Here is a 26503-nt window from a genome sequence, read left to right as displayed (position 1 = left end):
GAGTCGAACGCGTATTTCAGACGAGCGGTGGCCGAGAAGAAGCAGCAGTGAATTGAGCCGAGATACTGAAGCTTGCAACACACCAAAAACACACACACTCGGACACGGCACACACACACACACAGTAACGGCGGAGTTGAAATCGAACGCGGAGAACACTGAGCGAAACGGGCGATAAAAGTGATAAAGGCTGCTACCTGGAGTTGGAGTTTGATTCATTGATCGACGAATCGAGTGCGTAAAGCTTGTAAACTTTGGATTGCAAAGATACACACACGCATACAGACGCAGCAAACACACACACACTCACTCACACACACACACACAGAGAGTTACCTGAATAACCGCCGCGCCTACCGCGTTTTCTTTTATCTCACTGCCACCACCCCCTGCGCCCTCCGCCCACCGCCCCCTTTGGCCCGCTTAACGGTATACGGAGTATCTGTGTGCGTACGCAGTATCTGTGTTTGCCCACGCTAGCGTCTGTGTATGTGTGTTGTCTTTTGGTGTTTTCATTTCGAAAAAGTTGTGTGTGCATTTTAAAAAAAACCAAAAAAATAAAGAAAAGAAAAAAACAGAAGCAGGTGAAACAAGGTCTCGATTATACAACAGCAAGTATTTTGATTTTATTTGTGGCAAGCAAAAAGCGTACTTTTATTACGGAGAGGGTGAATATAAACACAAATACACAAACAATTACGAAGAGACACGCGCACACACTCACAAAATAAAAGACAAAAAAAAAGAAAAGTGGAATAACCTTCAAGAGCCGAGCTTGTGCAACTTCCACTTCTCAGCTTCGTGGAAGGGCGGCCATACCACTAATTATTTATGATTTCAGTTTAATAGCCCGTTTCGCTTCGTAAAGTTCATTCAGTGACAGGTTTATTCGCTGACAACATTCAGCGCGAGCCACCCTACCAAACGCCCCCATTTTCCGAGTATATTTTCCAACCGTTTCCCCAGAACTTTGTACGTGCTGCAACATCGGCTGCGAATGCATTAGAAATTTATGCGAAAATACATAAATAAACGAGTGGCGAAGCATTTGATTGAGCTGAGTAACCGGACTTGGTCCCCAAAATAAAAAAAACTGGCTTTCACCCCGGGTTCTCTGAATTTCTGTGCCCTGAATATCTAATATAACTGCAGTTTTCCCCGACGAGTTTCCCGCCCAACAGTCATCAGCTGCATGGGCTTTGGAAAACCCTAAAGGGCCAGCGGTTAATTGCCAGAACAATGTCCAGCTCGGCTCAATTATTAAGCGATATTTAAATTGCCCAGGGCAATCACAATGGGCCGTATAATCGCCTCGTAGTTTGCCCTAAATCCCACCAGCCAGGGAAAGTCCTTGAAGTTGGTCTTTAAGTTTCGAATAGGCTGTTAAATATTTACAGACAGCTCTCAGGGGGGCATTCCATGAATTAACCTAACCATCCTGTGCTTTAGGAACTCTAAAAATGATATACAAAATAGAGTACTTAATTTGTTATTTAAATTGATTAAAGTTTAAAGAACTGGACCCACTTTTTGTCCCCATTTAAAACTCATACAAGAAATACCTATCTTTTAAATATACAAAATTCCAAATTTCAAGATATACCATATCTTTAAAATAGAAAAATATTTTTTATTAATTTGTATCCAACATTTTATCTGAATATGCCATGGAAAGTATTATTTGTTCCGAAATACGGCATAATCTTTATGGAAAAGGAAAGTCCTTGAAGCTGGTCCTTAAGTTTCGAATAGGCTGTTAAATATTTAAGGGCGCATTCTATAAATTAACTTAATTATCTTGTGCTTATCTTACTGCCTAAACTGATTAAAATTTAAAGAACTAGACCTACATTTCGTCGAGCAGGCTGTTAAATATTTACAGCAAGCTCTCAAGGGGCATTTCACGAATTAACCTAACCATCCTGTGATTTAGGAACTCTAAAAATGATATGCAAGCTAGAGTACTTAATTAATTACTTCATGAACTGATTAAGCTTTCAAGAAATACCATATCTCTTAAATAGAAAAATATTTGATTAATTTGTATCCAACATTTTATCTGAAAATGCCATGGAAAGTATTATTTTGTTCCGAAATACGGCAATATCTTTATGGGACACGGAAAGTCCTCGAAGTCGGTCTTTATGTTTCGAATATGCTGTTAAATATTTAAGGAGGCATTCCATAATTAATAAATTAACTTAACCACCTTGTGCTTTAGGAGCCCCAAAAATCCTAATAGAGATAGAGCACTTAACCTTTTACTACTTAAACTGATTAAAGTTTAAAGAACTAGATCTACTTTTCGTCGAATAGGCTGTTAAATATTTAAAGCCAGCTCTCAAGGGGCATTCCATGAATTAACTTAACTATCTTGTGCTATAGGAACTCTAATATTGATATAAAAGATAGAGTACCTAATTTATTCCTACACAAACTCATTAGTTTTGAAGAGCTATACTTGTTTTGCCGCTACTAAAACTTATTAACGAAATTCCATTTCCTTTAAATAGAAATCCATTCCAAAATGTTGGAACTGAAATTCCAACATTCTGAAACTATTTATGGGGACTTATACCTTACACTTACCTAATAGTTTCTCATTTCTTCAAACCCACACAGAAAAAATTCTGACGTTCTCATCTGAGTTGAAAATGTTCTAAAAAGTAGAACGACATTTTAAAGTTGAAAATGCTTTTATTTTTCTCGAATCAAGTTGAACTGGCGGTATTTGAGTACATTGTATGTACACATAAACTATTAGTTCAGTCCTTAGTGTATACTTATCAAAAAGTTGTTAAATAAACTCAATTTATCTTTTCTCTTCTCACCATTTCGATCTTATATTGATACCAAAATTTACTTACACGGTTTTTAAGAACGAATGTTCTCAATTCAAGAACAATGTTCTTAGATAGTTTTCTCTGTGCAACTGATGCGGCCGATCTAACAACTAGATTTAAGCTAGCAAAAAGTCTTAGTTTTCTAAATATATTTTTTCGCTTTTAATATTTATACCCGTTACTCGAAGAGTAAAAGGGTATACTAGATTCGTCGAAAAGTATGTAACAGGCAGAAGGAAGCGTTTCCGACCCCATAAAGTATATATATTCTTGATCAGGATCACTAGCCGAGTCGATCTAGCCATGTCCGTCTGTCCGTCTGTCCGTCTGTCCGTATGAACGCTGAGATCTCGGAAACTATAAGAGCTACAATACTGGGATTAGGCATGCAGATTTCTGAGATTCCTGCGCAGCGCAAGTTTGTTTCAGAAGAGTGCCACGCCCACTCTAACGCCCACAAACCGCCCAAAACTGTGGCTCCTACAGTTTTGATGCTAGAACAAAAATTTTAACTGAAATGTGTTGTTCTCATCAATACCTACCGATTGACCTAAAAAAAGTTTGCCACGCCCACTTTAACGCCCACAAACCGCCCACAAACTTCAAAAAATCGTAAATATGAACGCGGATATCTCGGAAAATATCAAAGATAGAGAAACGGGATTTCAGATTTAGATTCCGTAGGCTTGAGCGCAGCGCAAGTTTGTTACGCGAATATGCCACGCCCACTCTAACGCCCACAACGCTTAAATCTGTCTACCGCCGGTAGGTGGCGCATTTGCTGCTTGCATATCTCCATTGGTCCCTTTACCTGAGTAACGGGTATCTGATAGTCGAGGTACTCGACTATAGCGTTCTTCTTTGTTTTAAATTACTTCTATTACCAACACATTTTGACCCACTGTGCAGGCCCATTCCATACCCCTCTAACAATTATTAATAAGCGTTTTAGCATTTGCCGCCACACAATATGTGTGCGCACATAAACATACACTTGTTTGTGGAATTTCCCTAATAGAAATGTAATTTTCCCCCAAACCAGGCGGCTTAATGCCGGAGTTATTGTTCGGGCCAGTTGGACAGCTTATTGGGGTCATCGAAGTTGGCCGGGCACGACAACAGAACCCTCGCTGAATGGCCACCATTGTCAGAGTATTTGACCATTTATTTAATGCTCCAGCAAATGCCATTATATAAATGCATTCGCTTTGGGGTTAGAAGAAGTACAACCAGCTGACTACTGCAGATTATAATTAGTTTTTTTTCGGTGAGGGTGCTGTGCGACAATTCGACACAATTTAGTGGGAGATAATGCCTGGAAAATTGCTGCAATTTGCCATTAACAATGGCTGCGGGAAATTAATCTGGCTGACGTCAGGCGAGAACTAAAGCCGTGAATCGGATTTGGATTCGAAATCGGAATCGGGTGGGCTAATAGCCAATGATTGGAACGCTATATGGCGACAGCCTTCGAGGTTAGGCCTCGCCTATGACGCATCCGAAGTAAACATAAATATAAATAGTAAATATTTGGACGAAACTGACTTGAAGATACACAAATCGCGGACCGCTTCCCGACTGGCACAGAATTTCTTCTCTTCTTTTTTCCCTGTTTTTTGGGGGATTTTTGTCGGCTTGTTTTTCTCGGGGCCAGGGATCAGAAAGCAAAGGACAATGCCAACAACCTGATCACACACCGAAACACACACGGCGTATACTTAATGCATGGAATGTTCGGTGTTTCGGTTTCGGTCCGTGCCAAGCGCAGCCCAGTTGGTAATGTACGAGTAATGTAATGCCAATGCTACTTCCAATGCTACTGGTGCTCCTGTTGTTTTACATGCCCCACGACGCCAACAAAAGCCAAGTATTTTGTGTACACCGAAAAAAATAGTTATAGGAAAGCCACCCTCGTTGCATTAATTCTAAACTATTGAGTATCGATTTGGTGTCGATAAGATGGGTGTTACATTAATATTGATTTGAAACTAATTGGTTTAAACATAATACCACAAATCCAAGTTACAGACTCTTTAATATAGAAATGGAACTGTAAACTATACTATAGTATCTATATTACTTAGTTTTGATTCTATACATACATTTTAATACTGTCTCTGGTATATTTTTAATACAACCGGTACTAATCTTAACTTTCTGTTTTTTTTTGGTTGTATACCTATATGTTCCAGACTCTAATATAGAAATGGAACTGTAATTTACACTATAGACCTTATATTATTTAGTCGTGAATCAATACTTTAATGTCAATGCTGCCTGTGGTAAACTTTTAATACAACCGGTACTAATCTCAACTTTCTGTTTTTTTGGAGTATATAAATTTGTTGCTTTTTTTAAAGAGGTATACCTATAAGTTCCAGACTCTTTTATATAGAAATGAATCTGTAAGTTATACTATAGACTTTATATTATTTAGTCCTGAATCTATACTTTAAATTCAATACTGTTTCTGGTATACTTTTAACGCAACCCGCTCTAAATCTTAGCTTTTGGTTTTTTTTTGGTGTATTTATATTTTTTTCTGAGGCATTCCCATATATATATTTTTTGGAACTTGGAACCTGCAAAGGCCTTGGCATGTGGGCGACAATTTCGCATTTATTATGCAACAGTTTGGCGGATTGAGCGTGTAGCGTAAACAAACTTGCTGCCAGCATTTTCTGGCCCAAATGAGAAAGGGGTGGTGAAGAGGGGGTAGCGTTGAGAGCCCAACAAACCCCAAATGTGATATAAACGAATGGAAAATACCCTTAGAAAAAGGCAGAGGAAATTCTATGCAATTTTAGCTTATAAACAACCAAGAAATTGCATTCAAAATGTATCTTTATAATATTTTTTTTGTAAGCATATTGACTTTCCCTCTTAAAACAAAGTATATGCTTTTTCTCAATGAGGAAAAACAATCTATTTGAATACGTTTATCTTATCTAATATCAGAGCATGTACTATCCAATCAATAATGTCGCATGTAAGCTTATATCGAGTTTGCTGTGATGGTAGTAAAACCATATTGCATTTGTATACAACTGTCAACGATAATTTGTTTTACTTCAACATTTTCTGCAATTTTTTCCAACAAATTATACCCCGGTAACCTTCACAGATTTTCGTATCATTGAACCAATATTCGGATGACCCTTGCCCCTGCAACATTTACATTTAAGTTGTTTGCCTCCTGCAACTTTTCACAATTTCCCAGTGCCCCACCCCCTCCGGATTTTCCCAGGAGGGGGAAGGTGGAAGGAAATCATGTCATGCAGCACAGTTGAAATAATGTAATTGACTCGGGCACGCCAACTGGCAAGACAAATCAAGGCGAGGCGAAGGAAAAGCTGGAAATCAAATGTGCGCCCATTGGACTTTAGCCAGTGGGTGTTTGGGCAGTGGGTTGTTTGGCAGTGATTGCTCAAGCTGAATGCAATCCGAGGAATAACTGCAAAGCCAGTTATCGGCCAGAACCCAGCCTGCCACTTGTCTGCCACACTTGCAACCACATGCTGCAGCTTAAAACGAATCTCTTGGCAGCAGGCAGAAAACATATTTCAAACGTATGGCAGTTGGGGAAGTCGGTGGTTCTGTTTCGAAAGGCAAATAAAAGTAGGCCTACCTACCAGAGAAAAATACATTTGAAAATTGTACATATTAACATGTGTACCTATCATATTAGTCAGGGTAATTTTTGAAAACCAACAAAGTTCTTTTTGATAAGCTGACAAAAATATTTTGAGCTTTAAGAAAACACTTTCAAATCAATAAAAATATTATAAATCTTGACAAGGCGTTCAAACCAATTAAAATAAAAATCTTCGGAATTGGTGAATTTGTAACTGCCTACTAGTATACCAGTATTTATCAAAGTAATCAGTGGTATCCTAAAATTTTTTTTCCAAAAGTCCACTATTAAATCTTTCTTTGTTTACAGTTAAATATTTTTTAAAGCTTTTCAATATGAATTTTCTGCGAATATACCAAAAATATCATAAATCATATCACTTCAGATTAGTAAAATTAATCGTTACAAGCCCATATATGTAGTCTTATTCCCATATGAAATTATATCATTATAGATTTTTTGTTGTATGATAGATAAAGTAACAAATTCTTGAGCTCAGATTCCAACAATTATTACTGCACTAAACTACAGTTCAAAAGGTTTGCATCAAAAAAAATATTTATTTAATGAGTAGAGCCCTCTAAATAAAACAAGGAAGAACGCTATAGTCGAGTACCTCGACTATCAGATACCCGTTACTCAGCTAAAGGGACCAAAGGGAAATGGAGATATGCAAGCAGCAAAGCGAGATTTAAATGCGCCACCTACCGGCGGAAGACAGATTTAAGCATTGTGGGCGTTAGGGTAGGCGTGGCAAATTTTTTTTTGGATCAATCGATAGGCATTGACGAGACCAATACATTTCAGTTAAAATTTTTAATCTAGCATAAAAATTGTGGGCGCCACAGGCTTGGGCGGTTTGTGGGCGTTAGAGTGGGCGTGGCATATTCGCATAACAAACTTGCGCTGCGTACAAGGCTACGGAATCTAAATCTGAAATCCCAATACTCTATCTTTGATAGTTTCCGAGATATCCGCGTTCATATTTACGATTTTTTGAAGTTTGTAGGCGGTTTGTGGGCATTAAAGTGGGCGTGGCAAACTTTTTTTTGGGTCAATCGATAGGTGTTGATGAGAACAATTCATTTCAGTTTAAATTTTTACTCTAGCATCAAAACTGTAGAAGCCACAGTTTTGGGCGGTTTGTGGGCGTTAGAGTGGGCGTGGCACTCTACTGAAACAAACTTGCGCTGCGTAAGAAGCTCAGGAATCTGCTCGCCAAATCTCAATAGCCTAGTTCTAATAGTTTCCAAGATCTCAGCGTTCATCCGGACAGACGGACAGACGGACAGACGGACATGGCTAGATCGACTCGGCTAGTGATCCTGATCAAGAATATATATACTTTATGGGGTCGGAAACGCTTCCTTCTGCCTGTTACATACTTTCCGACGAATCTAGTATACCCTTTTACTCTACGAGTAACGGGTATAAATACCCATGGGATGAACAATTTTATAGCTATTTTTTATCACTGTATGTCAACGAAGGTAGCACTTTGTTTATTTGCTCTGTGGATAAGCGAGACGGGAAGTGGGTGATTGGGCGGTGGAGCTAATCAAAAGGCCAACTCAGTCGAGACGTCATTTGCGTTTCAGTTAGCCACTATACCTTACAGCAGAGACAACAGAAACAACCATTAGCAAACAAGCTGTAAAATATTTGTCAATTTTGTTTGCTGGCTAAACCAGTCGAACTTGAATACAGGGTGTACTTTGAACACCGAGAACAAAAAAAAAAGGAAAGAAATCTTATGTAAGACCCACGATCAACAAACGATCACGTAAGGCTCTATCACCCCTTCTCCCTCTCAAATCTTCTAGAGCCCATTAAGACCATTTGAATGTGTGGCTAATTGCTATTTTCTAGCCGATCTGGCAATTGAAATGACGCTATAGTGGCTCCATATACGGAATACCTTGAATGGAACTCATTGGCACAATGGAGGCCACAGACCTATCTCTTCTATATAACTTTCGTTTATAACTTTCTTATCTAGCTGTGTGGGTTTCAGATGCCAATTAAGATTGGCCAGGTTCTTCGAAATCTTTATGAAGACTAAGATTAAAGTTCCATCAAGAAATATATATATATGAATGATACCACACTTTTTACCCAAATAGTAAAACAAATAGTTAAAAACATTTTAGGATCATCTTACTAAAATATTATACTGAAAAAACTGTTGTAAAATATATAAGTAAGGCTTTTTTTAAGGAAATAGCGGCCCAAATGTATATTTTATTTATCTTAACTGTGGAGTGCGCTTTTGTTTCTAGCTGTTTCAGGAAAAAGAAATTGGTTGTTATGGGTCATAAAAAAAGCAATAAATACCTGTTATTAAAAAAAACAATAAAGCGTAAAAAAACAGAACTCATTTCTCATTTACTAATATAAAACTATTTACAACTTAATAATTTATCGCTTCTATCGTTTCCTGTCACAGTTTGAGTAAAATGTTAAAAGGTCCCATAGAAAAACCTATTGTTTTATATTTTTCTTTGTGATATATTATATTAATAATAATAGTTAAAATAGTTATATGCTGTTAAAAGGTGATATTTACTAAAGTATTTTATAGTCAAAAGAAGTACAGATATAACAAAATGTTTATCTATCTATACCTCATAAAGGTGACAAGAATTGGCTAACCACTTTGAGATCAGTTTTTATTTCCATACTAGCCTTCATTCAAGGCAGATAACATATATTCCCTTCCAATCCAAGCTGTTTACTCAAGTGCTGGGGCTGTGGAAAGTTTTGCATTGTGTGATAGCACCACCACTAACACTCGACTACTCGACACACATCCATGACAAAAGCCGTGATCTGTGCGGCACTATATATAGTATACCCGCTCGATTCCCAAGGAGCCAATTTGGGTCAGAGCAACCGCCTTTCCGTTTTGAGTTTGGTTTTGTTCTATCCATTTCTGCTCTATTCTGTTCACCTGAAAGGGAAAGGAATCTAAAGGTGAGAAAAGGGCAAAGGGCAAAGGGCGATGGGTCCAACTGGTGGGCGTGGGAGCCGCCCCCTGGAGCGTTTGATATGGCAATTAAGAGCGCAGCTGCAGTTTGCACTTGCCAGCGTTTTTAGTTGCTGTTGTTTTCACCTTTCACTCGGCTCGTGACGCACATCCAGCAGGTGTGGATTCCGGGAGGAGGGTGCGGCCATGGGGATCCACTGCAGCAGCCCTTACCTCACGACATTCTATATAGCCAGAGATGGGAAACACCTAACTAAAATGTACTATCGCAAAATATCCCCTCAAAAACCGCAGACGGTTGGCTTGAAATATCACCAAGATGCCAGTCATATTGCATGACTTTTCCATTAATGGATTAAAATGTTTTAGTATTCCCACCAGATATCTATCGGATTATATTAAATGGCTTATTCCCACTAGCTATCTAAAGAATATTATCTGATAATAGTAGAATACTACATTGTGCTCTAACAAATTCGAAACCTTTCTAGCAAATTGGCACTTCAACAAAGTTATTTCTACATTGTAATTAAGAAAGGTTGTGATATTTGAGTTCAGTATTAGCGGATATTGTATCGTTCTCATACTTTCCCACCTTAGGGTAAATAATATATTGGATCTCTGGCATCACTGGCAGTCCTATCTTAGAATCGTTTCCTCCAAAGAATACCTTTCCCCTTGGCTTTTTGTGTTTACCCGCGAATTAAGATCTTCCGTCTACGTGATGACAACTAACGATGACAATTAGAATGTAAATATTTATAGATTTCATTCAGTGCCTTCGCATTTAGAACGAACTGAATGGTTTTTTGGAGAATGTTAGGTGTCGCTTGCCTACACTGATAAATACTGATAGGAAAAGATATTTATTTGCATGGAATTTCGTACTATTTAATATCTTCATAAACTACTTCTATTTATTATATCCACAACAGTTTAAGTCCCCGATTTTTCAACGTTTTTACAGTATTTTCGATAAATATCGAAAAATTACATTTTTCAGTATCACTTTAACAATCTTCAATGGCAAAAATGGGACCTGTAAGTTTACCTGTCAGTATCGAATTCATTTGTCACTCGTTTTTCTTTTCTGTGTTCAGTCGTGATTCATCCGCGGAGTTCTGGGCCCTCGCAGATAACTTTATAAACATATTCCATACCCACGCACACAAGATTGCGCGGGCTAAAACTGGCTAAAGCCGGACAAAGAGTTGATTGTAAACAAATTTGCCGACCAAAATGGGTGCGTCGGAGAACAGGTTATGTTTTGGGGGATAACTAAATTTAGCCAGTTACCACAAATGATTGACTGTCGAATCGAGTGATGTGCATGGAACTTGCCTAATTAGTTTTTTTTTTTTGTTTATTTCCACAGAGCAATGCGTCTCGACACGAACTCAAATGTGGACTTCAAAGCATTCGAATCCAGCTCTAGCCCATCTGTAAGTACTCTAAAGTAGAGTCATTGAAAAGTGTTGCTCATTATACCCAATTTTATAGCTCATCAAATTGGATAATCTGGCCACCTGGGGTGGCTCACAGAAAACAGACACACGACTGCCGATCACGGACTATTCCAATCTGGGGGGACCCCGGCACAATCGCAGCCCATTCCCCCTGTCCAAAGATGTCAACAATCGCTTTGTAATATGGTAAGAGCCCAAGCCGAGCTATCTTTAATTAAAAACAAAAGATTGCGCTGTATGGCCCACAGTTTAATTTCGTAGTGTCATGAGCTATGACTGTTTTGGTGTTCTACATTTATGTGACAAAACTGAAATTATATTTATAAGATTTTTGTGCTTAGAGTCGTAAAATGGTAAAAATGAAATGGTTTTCAGTACTAGTTAGTTAAGAATGAAACTATAAACTATAAATGATTAAGATATAGTATAACTTTAATACTTGGAATAAACTTTTTCGATTTTTAATGAGTCAAATAATGATGTAAGGATTATTATTATAATATCCACTTACTAAATATAAGATATAGTAGAACTATTAAAGTTGGAATAAACTTTTTCGATTTTTAATGAGTCAAATAATGATCTATGGATTATTATTATAATATACACTTACTAAATGTGCTATTTCGTTCGGTTGTAAATTCACATGTTAGTAATAATATATTTATAATAACTTATTTTTATGTCTTAGGGATGGTGATATGACCACACTGGATGTGGACGCCATCACAAACACCAGCGATGAGACTCTGACTGAAAGCAATAGCATATCGGAGCGCATCTTCGCCGTGGCTGGTAACCAGCTGCGAGAGGAGCTTAGCACCACTGTTAAGGGTACGTATTTGGCTTAAATATTATTTTTATTAAGCCCATATAATAACTAAAATATCTCCGATCTAGAATGCCGCACTGGAGATGTGCGCATCACGCGTGGATACAATCTGCCCGCCAAGTATGTGCTCCATACGGTGGCACCTGCCTACAGGGAAAAGTTCAAGACGGCCGCCGAGAACACGCTACACTGCTGCTACAGGTGAGTCAGAAATACCCGTATGTCTTATTCTGATAATATGGTGCTTGACCAAATAACGGAACCAAAAAATACTGCTACATAAACTTCTTCAAAGCAATCAAATTATATGAATTCAAGAAATGATTCATGGTATTGTCTAACAGCTGTTCTTTAAATGTTTTTGCAAAACCCGCTGACTATAAAAATCGTACCAAGTTTATTTAATACATATATACGTGCTTAATCTATTTTTTTTGGGATTTATTTTATAAGTGAGTCAGATTCTCGTCAATTTAAAGTCATAAACAAATATTTTTTAGCCCAAAAACAAAAGCAATCTTGAATATATGTAATACATAATAATAATACATATTATTAATAAAAACTTTTACTTTTTAGAAGCACATACCATCAAATTATAAATAGTGTAAGTTTAAGGAAAAGTTTCTTAATAAGCTTTATAGCTGCGACATTTCAGGAAACTTGTTGGTGAAATTAGTAGAAAACTGTTGTTAAATTAGTAGTTCATATAAGTGTTAGGTTACTAATATCTTTAAATTGAATAGGTTATTATATAGATTAAATTCAATTTGGAAAGTAATCCCCTCTATATACATACAGAAATGTCCTGTGCAAGGCGAAGGAACTGAACCTGCACACCATCGCCCTGTGCAACATCAGTGCCCACCAGAAGAGCTTTCCAGCGGATGTTGCAGCTCATATTGCCCTGCGTTAGTTATTTACATAACCCATATATGTTACAAAACTGATCTCAACTTTCCTATAAACAGGTACAATCCGTCGCTATCTGGACAAGTGCACCCTGCAGGTTGTGATATTGTGCGTGGGCAGCAGCGAGCGTGGCACCTACGAGGTCCTGGCCCCACTGTACTTCCCGAGGGACCAGCTGGAGGAGCGCAGTGCCCTGTGGCAGCTGCCCAAGGATATTGGCGTGGAGTTCGGGGAGCCCCAACATCCGGATCCCGACCGCCAGATACGCATTATCCGCAATCCCCAGCACAGTGTCCACATGCGTCATCGTCTGGGTGAGTAAGCAGGCTGAAAATATGATCCTACGAGCTTGATAACGTAAAAACGGAAAACATATTTCTGTTCTGAATATCAAGAACTATTAAGTGCGCAAAGAGTGTGTAACCCAAAGACTTCATATTATAATATCAAAATTGAGATCTTTAATATTTGTATACCTTCAATATGATATCGTTTTTTGTTTTCTGTGCACATTTCTGATTGCTATATTGCGATTCTGGCTGTCGTCACGGTTTTCTCTCTCACTGCCAGCTTATCAATCGGCTGTCGATGATAAGGACGCCTATCATGGCAATGATTCCATTTGAAGTGTATACAATTCCTTTGTCGCCTGTCGATAAGATAGGAGCAGCAACCAGAGACAAGTGAATAACATACGAAACAAAAGTGGAATATATGGGAAATTCGCTGGTATGCTATGTTGACTGGCAGTCCGACTTCTATGGCTTCAGTTACGCTGCAAAGTCGGTCGAGTGCGGGTCATTTTGGCAGTAGTTGCATACGATTGGTCAGACGAAAGTCGCAAGTTTTCGGTTTATTTGGGCCAACCTAGGTACTATATCAGTCCCACAACACAATTCAACGTATTTGTAAGTGTTCATAGCTGAGTTTTGCAAACGATTACTTTAAATATGTGTCATAAATCGATTTAAAAGTGGAAACAGAAATACGTACTTGGCATTGAAGACTTTACTCCCCCGATGTCGCAGTTAGTTTCCAGTGACAGAAGACTGAATGCTATGAAATCGGGATTGAATCCGTTGCATACTTTCAGGATTAAGCTTTATAAACAACTGTGTAGATTACCAAGAAAAACTACATTCAATATATTTTAAAATTCAATCAGAATTTAAATTTATTTATTTAAAGCCTCTAGCGTTGCCAATAGCAAATTAAAAGACTGCGTGCTGCCAGATCTAAAAAAATTTTTTTCAGCTTAATCGACATTCGATTATTCTTATCGTTAGCTTTTTGTTTTTCTTATATTATTTTTGTTTGTTTTTAGTTTAGCAAGAATTTAGCGAGAATTTATACTTTTTTTTTTTAAATAGAAAATACTAGTGCTACCTGATCGGGAACAAATATGAGTCAAATTCATGGAAGAGAAAGAAAACAAGGTGCTTTGATTCAAAAATATAGAATTTGTTGATTTTTTAAAAGAGACAACAGAAAAGGACGAGAAGGGATAATAGAAAAAACATGAGAAGAAATTGGAGAGAAGGTCGCAAATAATTTTTTAAAGGATCAACGGAAAATCGTGAAAGATGCCTAATTAATCGATACGCAAATAAATTCTTCACTTAGTTCTAGCTCCTGGCCCAATTCCATGAAGATAACCTTTAAAAGTTCTTTAAAAAACAAAAAAATTACGAACACATTTTTAAAAAAAAAACTCTACCAGAAACTATTATCATCCTTCTTGAATTATTTTCAAAATATTATTTTGTAAACTTGTGTTATTAATGAAACGAATATTGATGAAATTTAATATAATTTAATCTTTTCTTAAAAAGTATTTAAAATATAGGTTGAAATAGGTTAAAAAAAAAACATACAGCAAACCCAAAAGCATCTAAAATGGTTGGTGATTTGAAAGGGTTTATAAATGTCAAGCATTTTAATAATACTTATATTTAAGTATAATCGTTTGAGCTTTCTTAGTAAATATTTAAAATAGGTGCATGTAAATTTGAAAAATATTTGTTGGTTGGAAAATTTTTAACTATTTTTAATTGCAGCCCTTTACGATCATGCTTTGTGAATATTTAAAAGTGATATAAAACATTTTATTAATGTATTAGGAAAGGAAATAGTCAACTTTTCTTACTTTCTATTTATCCCCTGTCCAGCTCACTCAAATTATAATAAGTTAATCCAATACAAAGTACTTTAATTACATCTTGAAGCGAAAGCTGGAAAACATTTCGCATTTGTGTTACGTTAGTTACGTTATCAACAAAAGTTATGTAGTTAATTTACCTTTGGACAGCTTATCGCGAGGAGTGTCACTCATGTGTTTGGCCTGGCCAAGTTCCATTTCGGGCCTAAATCATGTCACCGCAGTCCAGTTATCAGCCTTATCAGTTATCTTTTCAGAGAGATGCAAAGTGAGAGCTTATAGAGAGTGAGGGTGGTTTAAGGGGGCAATTCGGGGGGGCGTGTATCCAGTTTTTTGCTCAACGCTCGTGCGTTTATCCGCTCGCCTTGTCGTCTCACTTGAAAAGAGCTGGCGTTCAGTTCAACTCACATTCCGCAGCGCTGAAGTTCGGACAAGATTACAGAAAGTGTTAGCTCTGCGCCGATAATCGAATCGAGATCCAGCGCAGAATGATAAACAACTCGTTCGAGTTCTCGTGTAAAGACCATAATACCCAAAGCCCTAAAAACATAGATCATTTTCAAAATGTTTAGGCCACTTATTTCATTACGAAGGACCATAACTCAACCATTGAAACTTATACTACTATCTTGGTGATTCCATATTATCATTATAATATTATATTTTTGAAAAATATCTTATAGCTATATAGTAACTAACCGAACCCCCATTTTTTCCCCTCAGCCGACGACGATTCAGACGTTAGTCCACACGATATGGAGGGCAATAGCTCGGATCTTGAGAGCGGAGCTCGGGATATGAACGGTCTTAGCCTGAACTCGTACAGCAGTGGTTTGCAGGCTCAGCTCCAGGTGAGTTGCATTTTAAGCACCTTAAATGTATCTTAGTTTGCTAAATTATGGATTTTCCTGACCTCTCAAACAGTTGGATTTGGACCGGCAGCACCTGCTCAGCGATCGCCCGCGCACTGGAGTTTACGAGAACGTCATTTCCGAGGGCGTCGAGGGGATTGAGCACCAGGAAAGGTATGTCAAGAAACGATATACCTTCGTTCTTATATCATTTAAAAGCATCCTAAGAAATCCAGATACTAAATCTCAGCTAAGATTTTAAATTATCTATTTATCGCGATCTATAAATTATCTATTTTATATTCTCACACAAGAGAGCTTTAGTCAACTCTTTAATAACTATTTAGTCGGAAAACATTTTAATTTTATAGCTAGACATTTAGGTCTTTAAGTATTAACATCGAAAATGCTAGCAAGAGACATTCCAATTAGCATATAATCGAAAAAGTAATCGCGCCCTTAAGTAAACATTACTAAGTGCAAAAAGGCCTAAATACGTTTATTAAGTGAATCATATCTACTATGCAAACTTTAAGAAATCTTAAAAACCTAAAAAAAATTTTAAAAAATTAAACTTAAAGTATATAAATAAATATACACCAGAAGATAAGAAGTAGACTATCTATCATTATTATGGTCTCCAGGTATCCCCATAACCAAGTTCATCTTCCAGAACGTTACTATTAAGTTATCACATTTGTAAAGTAATTGATATTATCTAGCTCGGGGCTTGGGATCACTTGTTTGCCTAACTAGTTTAGCCCATAGATCATTTGCAGTATAAGATTACACAATGCATCAGTTAACTTTCTTGAGTATGGGAACATTTGCAACTAATAAAGCTGGTAGACACGCAGTATTACTTGGCCCTCCTCCTCCGCCCATAAACACCTCGTAAGCGAGCCCGTCCTTTCAACCAGCATTTTTATTACAAGAGCATGCCGGAAATATCTTAACCGTCTGGCAAATGCCTTTCCTCATTCACTCGCTCTATGTAAATTCCGCCGCTTGTCGAAATTTTAGAGACCCCTAGCACGCAATCCGGGAGCTCAGGCTCAGGCTTAAATTGAATTGAATTGAAGCGGTAGAAAGTGCTTGCCCACCGTCCTGCAAAATGCTAATTGGACGGGCCAAGTGTTTTGTGGGCTTTTTCTTGTGACGCCATCTGTGACGTAGGAATATGAAACATTGTGGTGTCATAGTTTGCGTGAGATCTTCAAAACCCCCTGCGAAAGAATATTTATAGCTTTCAGGTCGCTTTGGGGGGCAGGTCTATAAAAAGAGTTCATTACTTTTAATGGTCAGCAGGGGGCTTTTAAGAATAGTGATAGTGACATTTGCCAAAAACTGGAAGGAGGACTATTTATACCCGTTACTCGTAGAGTAAAAGGGTATACTAGATTCGTCGGAAAGTATGTAACAGGCAGAAGGAAGCCTTTCCGACCCCATAAAGTATATATATTCTTGATCAGGATCACTAGCCGAGTCGATCTAGCCATGTCCGTCTGTCCGTCTGTCCGTCTGTCCGTCTGTCCGTCTGTCCGTCTGTCCGTCTGTCCGTCTGTCTGTCCGGATGAACGCTGAGATCTTGGAAACTATGAGAGCTAGGCTATTGAGATTTGGCGTGCAGATTCCTGATCTTCTTACGCAGCGCAAGTTTGTTTCAGTAGAGTGCCACGCCCACTTTTACGCCCACAAACCGCCCAAAACTGTTGCTCCTACAGTTTTGATGCTACAATAAAAATTTTAACTGAAATGTATTGTTCTCATCAATACCTATCGATTGACTTAAAAAAAAGTTTGCCACGCCCACTTTATCGCCCACAAACCGCCCCCAAACTTCAAAAAATCGTAAATATGAACGTGGATATCTCGGAAACTATCAAAGATATAGAATCAGGATTTCAGATTTAGATTCCGAACCTTTGTACGCAGCGCAATTTTGATACGCGAGTATGCCACGCCCACTCTAACGCCCACAAACCGCCCAAGCCTGTGGCGCCCACAATTTTCATGCTAGGTACAAAATTTTAACTGAACTGTATCGGTCTCGTCAATACCTATCGATTGACCAAAAAAAAATTTTCCACGCCCACCCTAACGCCCATAACGCTTAAATCTGTCTACCGCCGGTAGGTGGCGCATTTCAGTCTTGCTTTGCTGCTTGCTTATTTCCATTTCCCTTTGGTCCCTTTAGCTGAGTAACGGGTATCTGATAGTCGAGGCACTCGACTATAGCGTTCTTTCTTGTTTTACAATGGAATTTTCGTGGGTATAAATACGTAACCATATTTTAGTTTCCAGCCTAAGCTAAAAGTACAACTCTTTTTAAGCAATGAGTGGTGTTTTTTTTTATTTATATATTTTTAAATTGTATGCTTATCGCATTAAGAAAATATTTATTTTGCCATTTTACGTGTGGAAATAATCTTGGGGGTAAATATTTATGAATATTTACAAATGCTCGTATCTATAAGCAAAGATAATGCCTGTGCCAAAAGCAAGAAAATTAAGACACTCCAAATAATAGATAAATATTCCTACAAACAATTTAGTTTAATATCGTTTGACTACTTAAGAAGCTTTAAAAAAAATTAGAAAAACTATAAAAAATAAAATAAGCCACGCGCTTAAACGTTTTACGTTAAAGTAAATACCAAAATAAATATTTAAAATTTTATTACGCGTTATTTTAATGCATATTTCCCCCAAACATTGCGAGTTCCGCTAATTAAAATGATTAAGATGACATCTCGGCTTGGAGTGGGAATGTGGATCCGCTGGTAACCGGATCGGCCGGTGGCAATATAATCAGAATATCGAACCGTTGCAGTTCATTGAATGAAACCGCACAAATGCCTCGCACACATTTTGTAGACATTTAAATGTAACATCTCACAGGCAACTTAATTTATTCAACCGATTTTAGGGTGAGAGGGAGGTGGATCCAATGGGGTGCTGACAACTGGGCGTCGCTTCCTGGACCAGTTTTTTATTCTCGTGGTTTTTTTTGTGTGCGTACGGGGGGAATGTACCCCACTGTGAAGCCGCTTCTTCCTCTGCGCAATCAATTAATTACAATCTGAGGTCATCATGGCACAAGCAAAAAAAGGTCAATATTTGGCTTTAAAGTTTTTTAAAATTACATATTGGGATACATTAAAATATGAAGGAAATAGATTCAAAATTTTTTTATAAAGATAAGACTCTTATCATAAGAGGTTCAAATTTCTCATAAAAAGTCAAGCATAAACAAGTTACAATCTGAGGTCATCATGGCACATACAGAAAAAAAGTCAATATTTGGCTTTAAACTTTTTTAAATTAAATATTGGGATGTATAAAAATATGAAGGAAATAGATTCTACACTTTTTTAGAATGATAAGACTCTTATCATAAGAGGGTAAAATTTCTCATAGAAAGTCAAGCATAAACAAGTTACAATCTAAAGTCATCATGGCACATACAGAAAAAGGTCAATATTTGGTTTTAAACTTTTTTTAAAAAGAAAATATTGGGATTTTCTCATTGAAACTCAATCATAAATCACTTTATAAGAAAAAATTCTGCTCTCATTAGCAAAGAATTTTTTTATTTTTTATTAGTTTCTAAGCCTTATCACCGAACTTTTGAGATAAACTTTATTTTTAAGTTAGGATTAATCTTATATTTAGTATATTTTTAGCTCCATATAATCAGTTTCCACTGTGCATTTGTACAAGAATATTCCTACATCTATGAGTCAACAGTAATGTTGTTTATGTTTACCGTGTTGTTTTAACATTTCATTTTGATGGAAATGTTGCACATTGCGTGCATACGTAGATACGATTTTTTCCCTATAAATGAATATATACAAAGAGTGGGTGGGTGGTGGAACCAAAACAGAATTCGTGTGTTCGTTTTTTGCGCATTTAGCTGCCAACTGACAACGCAAACATTTGAACTGATTTCATTTTTTGGACAGTTTTGTTTTAGCCCCAACTGACATTAGTGCAAATAAAGCCGCTAGCATGATGTCCTTGGGTTATTGTTGTTGTTGTTGTCGTTGTTGTTACTGGCTTTGGCACTAACTGTTCTTGCTCATATTCTTGGCATTGGTGTTGTAACTGATTGCCATTGAGGAGGCGAAAGGGCGCACGCTCCAAAAGTGAGAGAGTGTTCCCACTCTCTACCGAGTACAAATATTGTACACATAGGAAAACTATTACTTATAACATATTTTATATTTATTTATTATTTATTACATATCTTTCTCTGCTACTGGAGTTCATTTTAGGCGTTGCAGAATGCCTTTTAAAGTGTTTCTAAAAATAACTCATTCGACTCGTATGCCAGTTTGGTTCTAAAATATCGCTTTCTAATTTCTAAATAAGCACTCTTTACCGAGTACAAATAATGTACACTATGGAAAAACTATTTGATTTATATTTTCTAACCGTTATATGGCATAATTGACCATGCATCTTTATCGGCTTCTGGAGTTCAATCCCAAGGCTATAAAATTTTTTTTAATCTTATAAACATTTTAAGCGTTGCGGAATGCTCTTAAAGTGTTCTTGAAAATTACTCATACGACTCGTATGCCCAGTTGGTTAAAATATATTGCTTTCCAATTTCTAAATAAAATTTTTAAATGTTTAATTGAAATCTACCCCACCTAGATTATAAAAAAACTTTTCATTAAAGGCAACAGTACGTATGATTGATGATCTTTGAAGCCAACGCCCAGAGTCTCATACATATTTTTCTAAAAAACTTTTTTGTGATATGACTAAATGCCTTAATACAATATTGGAGTAATTTTTAAAAAATCCAAAAATAATAATTACTTTCAATCGAAAATCTCCAAAGTAATATAGATAATTTTTTTTAAATAAGATAAAAAAATGTATTTTGGGGCATTTTGTCACAGAACAATCTAAAATGCTGTTATCAGGTCGAAAATCACGGTGAAATCTTCATATAAGATAAATATTTCTCTCCGTGCAGCATCACCGCGTGGGAGAGAGCAAGAGCGTGAGCTTTCTTTTGCGGCGACGTCGCCGAAGCCCCACTCTCTCTCTTTTTCTCTCCTGCTCTCTCCTTCGCGGCTGCTGGGGGCGGCGAAAAGATTCAAGAGCAGCCCCACTCGCCGCCAACGCGCTCATTCGAAAAGCTCCGCTCGCGGCGAACAGACGTGCATCGAAAGTATACATCCCGTGACGGGCGCGAATTCTATATAAATCGGTGATAAATCCATAAAATCGCATTCACTCAAAAGTTAAAAGTATAAAGGAAAAACTATTTTCGCATTTCCACACGCGGCTTCCGTACAACGCAAAAGTCTGGCCACCAAGCTGCCCGCACCTACTTATTATTTAACCGAAACAGAGAGGAAAAGAAACACCCTGAACTATTTATAAGTATTTAGCGAAAGGAAAAAACAAACCATCTTGCGTCAATTGAATACGAAATCGAGTTGAAAACAGCGGCGAACAAATCGAGTCATAGCTGTACGATTGTTAATAATAATAAAACCGAAATTTGTATTTTTTGACTTAAAATCGATAAACCGTAATTGTGCGCGAGAGGCGAACAGCGGAACTCAAAGGGAACAGAAAGTAGTGCCACCCAGAAAAACAAAACCAGTAACAACCACAACTACTACAAAAACCCCATCCGAAACTCAGTGCAAACTATGACAATGTTAGAAGGAATGACGTCCATCGACTTGGGCTCCAGTCCCATGCAAGAAACCACGGGCGACATGAACGACGTTCTGCCCGATGAGCTCATGGAGACGCCGGAGGAAAGGTAAGGACCTAGTGGGTCGGCGAAGGGTGTAGGGTATTGGAGTGTGTCAGTCACGGAGTCGGACAGGCCATCACCGCCCCTCCATATCCTTTTTTCCCCCCTTCTAGGCAGTAAACAATTGGTCCTCGACCAGGGTTTCATGACGTCAGCTGTGGGCGGGGGTACAATGTAGCCTAACTATTCCAACCCGATCCGATAACTGTCTGTCATATACGTGGTATACGAATGGGGAAATAAAAATGGGAAAAAAAAGTCCTTCAGAACCTGTTATTATAAGCTCGTATTTAATAATACAATGCTCATTTCATGTAGATCTACTACAAAGATTATAATTTTCCATTCTAAATATAAAATATTTTAATTTCACAATTAAATTCAATTTGTATAGATTAATTGTTCTATGTTTATGATAGACTGTTTTTGCTTATATAAATTACAGTCTAACTATAATAACTCGAACCACTATATCTACCACCAAATAAAGTTAGAGTTATGGTTCATACTATATATTTTTACTAGTTTTACTTTTAAAGAATTTTTGAGTTAAGAAAGTACTGTAGTTATAAGGCATTCCACTTTCATCCAGTATGACTTACATTTACATTTTAAGGATCTTAGAGCTATATTGATATAACTATTGTATTTTAAGTTTTAAAGTGAAGTTTGACTTGAAATAACATTAAGTGAAAAGGTAGCCGAAATATTTACAAGTATTGTTTAGAGGAGAACTAAACAGATCCAAAAACCTAATTAACTCATTTTAGAACCCACTACATTTCAGTCTTAAAAGTTTGCATTACTAGATTTCAACTGTACTCCTCCCCCGAGACTCCTTCCCATTTCTATTTTTGGATTGTGCATCCTTCAGCTTGCCTTGCAATTCGCCCCTGACTTATTATTGAACTAACCAGGCCAGCCTTCACCAGTTCACCCACTGCAAGTGAACCCAAATAGAACCTTTCGGCCTTGTTTTTCCGTACGTGCCAGTGAACAATAACATGCAATGTTTGTGTATAAAGCCAGGAAATGTGATCTAATAATATTGTTATTACTTCTCCGCGACTCTGACTAAATAAAGTGTGAGATTTATTCCATGGATTAGCATTAAGCTTTAATATTCATTGTATATTTCGCACGATAATCACATTATGGGGCCACCACCCACAAAATCTACCTGCATCCGCATCCGCAGCTGTATCTGTATCTGTATCTTTAGCTGGGCAAACACCAATTTCGAGATTGCGATTGAGATTGAGTTGGCCAAGACTGCGTCACAATGCGTCACATTTGGCTACTATCTGGATCCTTATCTGGATAATCTCAGCAGTCGCAAAGGCTTATCGGTTGCTGCTACCGGAGTTTACTGCGGCACGAGGAGGCAAAACATCACATTGCATCACAAATCACAACCCAAATCACTTTGCTTAATCACAGTCTTAAGTCACCTGAAATTGACTCATATTAGCCCACATTTAGCGGAGACTGAGGTGTTCAATTAGCCAGCTCGAAAGTTTGTTTTTCGGCGTGTGGCGTCGAAAGTTGTTAATCACTTTAACACAACTTTTGTACAGACTATATATACATATATGTAGATATATCGATTCTCTGTGAGATTTTCTAAGTGACTCACAGGCAATGTGCGCATTTGTTCACTGGCCAATTAAATGCAGATTTCCCCATTAAATTGGGTTACCCCATCCCATTCCCAGTCTAATTTTGTACTTTTATCTAGCAAATATTTGCTCGAATTTAGCACACTTGGGTTATAAAAGCAAGGCAGCTAAAACATGGGCTTAACACGCCTTTCAAATTTATAATTCGCCAGGCGGATAATCATGATGTTCGGTTTTTTTTTCGTTTTTTTGCGAAATGAATTTCAAGCAGTCGGCCAAGGCGACTTTACAGCAGCTTCTGGTCGTGACAGTGGGCCAGAGAGACGGCTGTCATTATATGCTTATATGGCCTGGAATTGCGTGACGCCACATAATAATCGATCGAACTTCCCCCTGCCCACCCCCCAGCAAACCAATCAATGTAGGCTCCACATAATCGCCGCGTCAATAGTTATATGCGTAGTACTTGAAAAGTCAGAGGCCATAGAGTAAACAAAATGAAAGCAATCCTAAATAGAACAGGCCATGCGTGTAAGCCATTTTGTAATCGATCTTGGTCTGTAATCTCATACTCGGAAAATTTAGAATTCTGGGAAAATCAAGACACTGCAAATATGAACTGCGCACTTGTATAAATAAGATAAACTACGTGTATTTGCAGAATCTTCTGGGGAAATACAAGACGCAGTTCAAATATTACAGATATATAATACAGTAAACATTGCATTGCCTTATAAATATAATATAATTTCTAGTTTAGTTATATATACCTACACAGAGAGGATTATTCACGTAATTTGCACTCAAATTGAGAATTTTTGTACTCAAAAATTCAGCGAATTCAGTACAAATTTCTTTAAAAATATGTACTTAAATTGAGTACATTTGTGCTCTTTTTTGATAATTTTTCCTCAAAATAAGTACAAACTGCAATCATTTTAAGAAAAAATTTAGCTTGCATTTTAGAAACGAAACACTCTAATTAAGAAAAAAGTTCTTGATAGTAAACTTCTAAGCTCTCAAATTAAGAACATTTGTGCTCTTAAATTGAAGGAGAATTACACCTTACACCCATTCCCAGAAAAAAGGGAAACATTTTTTTTTTATTTGTATGTATAAATTAATTAGTTATATATTTCTAACATTAAAGTATACTTTTTTAAGTTATCTTTTTTAGTAATTTGTTGCTCTATTTTTTTGTTGTAATTTTTTTAATCACTAAGCTAATATAACCTATAACAACTTTTTTAAAATATATTCATCAAATTCCTTTTTCTAAGATATTATAGCTCTTGTGGGAACTATGTAGGACTAACCTCTAAATCATTTTCCTCTTCCAGATACGAACGCCTTTTGCGTCGCGCTCAAGTCGAGGACTTGACGGAGGTCTCGGGCATCGGTTGTCTTTACCAGAGCGGCGTGGACCGCCTGGGTCGGCCTGTGATTGTGTTCTGCGGCAAATGGTTCCCCGCCCAGAACATCGACCTTGAGAAGGTAATACTCGAAAGCTATTCGTTGCATCGAAAAATTCTAATTTCTCTTTGCTCCTTAGGCCTTGCTATATCTTATTAAGCTACTGGATCCCATCGTTAAAGGAGACTATGTCATCTCGTACTTCCACACGCTGACATCCACAAACAACTATCCATCGCTGCACTGGCTGCGTGAGGTCTACAGTGTGTTGCCTTACAAGTGAGTTTCTATCTCTGGACCTTAAAAAATATATTTTTTCTAAACTCAAATTGCTTATCTTATAGATACAAGAAGAACCTCAAGGCCTTCTACATAGTGCATCCCACTTTCTGGACTAAGATGATGACCTGGTGGTTCACCACGTTCATGGCGCCAGCCATCAAGGCCAAAGTGCATTCTCTGCCGGGTGTGGAGCACCTGTACTCGGCCATCACAAAGGATCAGCTGGAAATTCCCGCCTACATCACCGAGTACGACATGGCGGTAAGTCAAAACGGACCCTAATATAATTATGATATCTAATATAATCTATTTGTAATCCCTTTACAGACCAATGGCCTGCATTACTTCAATCCTGTGCCGACTGCATCGTAGATGGCGGCCATTGTTGCTGTCTAGGACAGCGGGCAGCCACCATAGCATATACATACCTATATATAGATACACACACACGATTGTGAAGTTTTTATAGATTTTATAGAACGTATTTTGTTTTCTTGATAAGTAATATTTGTTTACTTGCGCATAACTTTCGATGTTGTCGTTTATCGATTGACTTGCCGCAAGTTTTGTTGAACATTGTGTAGCATACTTTTATGGGAATGGCCGAGTCGCCCGATCCCTCGAAACCAATTAGCTAAAAACATAAATCGGCAGCCCCAAAAAAAAACCAGATAATTGTGTAAAACATTCTTATGAAGTGCATGGAAATTAGTTAATTAGTTGGCATCGGCAGAACAAAAACCTTGTTAATTCGCTATAAATAGAAGTTGAACTATTGGTAGGAGATGGATAGGGTGGATGGAGGACTCGTTAACGAGATAGGAAACCAAAATAAACCAAAAAATAAGAACACGTTAGCAATGCTGAACAAAATGAAATTTGATTAGAGAACCTGCATATACGGATATACAAGATTATTCTAAATATTAAATTGATAAATTGTACTTGATTACGGAAGGGAGGAGTATATAGATGTGAATAAGTATACATATTGTTAGTTATCTTTGCAATTACAAATTGTATTATTAATGTATTAATACTAGAGCTAAAGCGTATGCAGTTTGATCCCCCGATATATACACACATACACATACATACGTACTATAATTCAATTGTATTTATACATAACTATATATACTAAATATACACAACTAATAAATTAAAACCAAAACCAAACACGGAGGAGATATCGAATTGTAGAAGAGTATATGAGGCAGCGAAGAGTCTGCGAAAAAACCTTTTGTAGATACTTACTAGAGCTGACCGTAAGGCCCTCCCAGCAATCGAAACACCAATAAAGAACCTAACGAACCCAAAATGAATGTTAAATGTTCAACTTTGATATGAGATATGTTTAGGCGCAGGAGATTTTCAACTCGAGACACGTCCCCTTTATCTTTCATGCACCGTTTGCGCTCAAAAAATGAAAAAAATTAAGAGAAAAGTACCCAGAATCAAAGCCAATAGCACGCCACTGCTATACGTATATATTTGTAATTGTGAGATATATAGGTATTGTAATTAGTCGAATCAATTATGGCACTCGCTGGCAGTAATCAGAAATCAGAGCCACACTCAAACCACTGCGCACCACCAATTGAAGAGCCAAAAGACCGCCACAGCCAACACCAGCAGTTGATTTAGCAACTACGCAATTACAAGCAAAGTAAAATGCACTCAGGGATTGATTTAAAACAAAAACCAAAACCAAAAAAA

The 26503-nt window shown here is 37.4% G+C and overlaps 1 protein-coding gene across 4 annotated transcripts; it reads left to right on the top strand.

The window, feature by feature from the left end:
* LOC119549183 (protein GDAP2 homolog) lies at nt 1–26503 on the top strand. Of its 4 annotated transcripts, XM_037856999.1 has the most exons (13): nt 1–234; nt 10839–10905; nt 10964–11115; nt 11621–11763; nt 11830–11962; nt 12563–12672; nt 12733–12987; nt 15555–15682; nt 15756–15856; nt 24433–24586; nt 24645–24784; nt 24850–25048; nt 25115–26503. In XM_037856999.1, exons 2-13 carry the CDS (start codon nt 10843–10845, stop codon nt 25157–25159), a joined length of 1623 nt encoding a protein of 540 aa, XP_037712927.1. In that variant the 5' UTR covers nt 1–234; nt 10839–10842; the 3' UTR covers nt 25160–26503. The 4 variants fall into 4 exon arrangements, with proteins under 4 accessions (XP_037712927.1, XP_037712929.1, XP_037712928.1 ...); XM_037857001.1 differs by lacking the exons at nt 1–234; nt 10839–10905; nt 10964–11115; ... (2 more) ...; nt 12563–12672; nt 12733–12987 and adding an exon at nt 13465–13581; XM_037857000.1 differs by lacking the exons at nt 1–234; nt 10839–10905; nt 10964–11115; ... (2 more) ...; nt 12563–12672; nt 12733–12987 and adding an exon at nt 15217–15347.

Source organism: Drosophila subpulchrella, chromosome 2R (assembly GCF_014743375.2).
Source record: "Drosophila subpulchrella strain 33 F10 #4 breed RU33 chromosome 2R, RU_Dsub_v1.1 Primary Assembly, whole genome shotgun sequence".
Taxonomy (NCBI): domain Eukaryota; kingdom Metazoa; phylum Arthropoda; class Insecta; order Diptera; family Drosophilidae; genus Drosophila; species Drosophila subpulchrella.
This window is presented reverse-complemented; position numbering and strand designations above follow the sequence as displayed.